Source organism: Tarenaya hassleriana, unplaced genomic scaffold, assembly GCF_000463585.1.
Source record: "Tarenaya hassleriana unplaced genomic scaffold, ASM46358v1 Cleome119, whole genome shotgun sequence".
Taxonomy (NCBI): domain Eukaryota; kingdom Viridiplantae; phylum Streptophyta; class Magnoliopsida; order Brassicales; family Cleomaceae; genus Tarenaya; species Tarenaya hassleriana.
Genome location: NW_010962281.1, coordinates 144,320 through 146,585, shown reverse-complemented (window position 1 = coordinate 146,585; position 2,266 = coordinate 144,320). Strand labels below are relative to the sequence as shown.

General features: G+C 47.5%; 1 protein-coding gene across 1 annotated transcript; it reads left to right on the top strand.

Moving 5' to 3' along the window:
• The first annotated feature begins 222 nt into the window (after positions 1 to 222).
• LOC109116376 lies at positions 223 to 1,035 on the top strand. The gene has a single exon (XM_019201622.1). The coding sequence runs from the start codon at positions 223 to 225 to the stop codon at positions 1,033 to 1,035; it is 813 nt and encodes a 270-aa protein (XP_019057167.1).
• The last annotated feature ends 1,231 nt before the right edge of the window (positions 1,036 to 2,266 follow it).

Below are 2,266 nucleotides of genomic sequence, written 5' to 3'. Positions count from 1 at the left end.
GTATGAGTCCATGGATGAGGAAGAAGTTGGTGAACCCAACGAGGAGATCGAATATCCCGATAGCGGTGAAATCTTAGTGACGAGAGTGTTCTGACCACCCTAGTTACTCCGGACGAAACTGCCCAACGAGAGACCATTTTTCACACTCGTTGTACCGTCCAAGGGAAAGTCTGCGGACTGATTATAGATAGCGGATCATGCACGAATGTCGCAAGTGCATATATGGTCAAGAGGCTCGACCTAGTTTCCGAGAAACATCTGCACCCCTATAAACTTCAATGGTTAAACAACAGTGGGGAAATTAAGGTCACCGAGCGAGTCAAGTTACCATTTAGTATCGGACGGTACCAAGACGAGGTCACATGCGATGTTGTCCCAATGCAGGCGGGACACATGCTACTCGGTAGACCATGGCAGTTCGATCGAGAGGTCAGCCATGATGGACGAGCGAATCAGTACTCACACATGCTACTCGGTAGACCATGGCAGTTCGACCGAGAGGTCAGCCATGATGGGCGAGCGAACCAGTACTCTTTCGTTTATAACAAGAGGAAGATTGTACTCGCACCCCATAGTCCATCTCAAGTGCATGAGATGCAACTAAAGCTAGCTAAGGACACCGAAGCGAGGAAGAAGAACTTCTACCTTAAAGCTAGTCAAGTCGATCGGGTTGTTCGTCAAGAACAATCGGTACTTCTCATGGTTTTTAAGGACGTCATGAACCTAAGGACGGACTGCCTGCCCAGTCCCCCCGCCATAAGTCGACTACTTGAACGATTCCGAGATGTGTTTCCGGACGAGATTCCGGCAGGATTACCACCCATCCGGGGGATCAAAATCGATTTAGTACCCGGTGCTCCTTTACCTAACCGACCCACTTACCGAATGAACCCAGAAGAGACCAAAGAACTCGAAAAGCAAGTTCAAGAGCTTATGAGTAAAGGTTACATTCGAGAGAGTCTTAGTCCATGTGCAGTTCCAGGACTATTAGTACCCAAGAAGGATGGAACTTGGCGCATGTGTGTGGATTGTTGAGCGATCAACAACATTACCGTTAAATACCGGCATCCCATCCCTAGACTCAATGACATGCTTGATGAGTTGAGCTGAGCCACGATCTTTTCAAAGATCGACCTTAAGAGTGGCTACCATCAAGTGAGAATGAAAGAAGGCGACGAGTGGAAAACCGCCTTCAAGACCAAACAGGGTCTTTAGGAGTGGCTGGTCATGCCATTCGGGTTGACAAATGCTCCGAGTACATTCATGCGCCTCATGAACCAGGTCTTGCGAACTTTCATAGGAAAGTTTGTCGTGGTTTACTTTGACGACATACTCGTGTATAGTCGAACCACCGAGGACCATCATTCGCATCTAGAGCAAGTATTGACCACTTTGAGGAAGGAAAGCCTCTATGCGAACCTGAAGAAGTGTTCGTTTTGTACCGATGAGTTGGTATTTCTTGGCTTCGTGGTCAGCTCTAAAGGCTTGCGAGTTGACGAGGAAAAGGTTAAAGCCATCAAAGAATTGCCGACTCCTACCACAGTTGGACACGTGAGGAGTTTCCTCGGGTTAGCGAGCTTTTATCGCCGATTTGTTCGGGACTTCAGTAGTATAGCCGCTCCTCTTACCGCCATCACTAAGAAAGATGTGAACTTTGAGTGGGGAGAAAATCAAGTTTGCGCATTTGAGGCACTTAAGGACAGCCTCACCCGAGCACCCGTCTTAGTTCTTCCGAACTTCGACAAAACCTTCGAGATTGAGTGTGATGCCTCTGGGATTGGCATAGGAGCTGTCCTTATGCAAGAAAAGAGGCCCGTCGCTTATGTTAGCGAGAAACTTAGTGGGGCTGCTCTCAATTATCCGACATACGACAAGGAGCTATACGCGCTCGTGCGTGAATTAGAGACTTGGAAGCAACACTTGTTGGCCAAAGAGTTTGTCGTTCGCTTGGACCACGAGACCCTTAAACACCTCAAGGGACAAACTTCACTCAAGCGGAGATATGCTAAATGGCTTGAATTCATCGAGACCTTTCACTACATCATTAAGTACAAGAAAGGGAAGGACAACGTCGTAGCCGACGCATTGTCTCGACGCTATGCGTTGATATCAGTCATGGAAGCCAGAATGCTTGGATTTGAACTCCTTAAGGAACAATACATGACTGATTCGGACTTTGAATCCATCATTAAGGAGTGTAGTCGTGGTGCCTATGGTCCATTTTTTCTACAAGATGGGTACCTCTTTCGAGAAATACGTCTTTGCA

Coding starts and splice junctions, on each gene's coding strand:
- LOC109116376 (XM_019201622.1), top strand. CDS start 223: ATGGTCAAGAGGCTCGACCTAGTTTCCGAGAAACATCTGCACCCCTAT.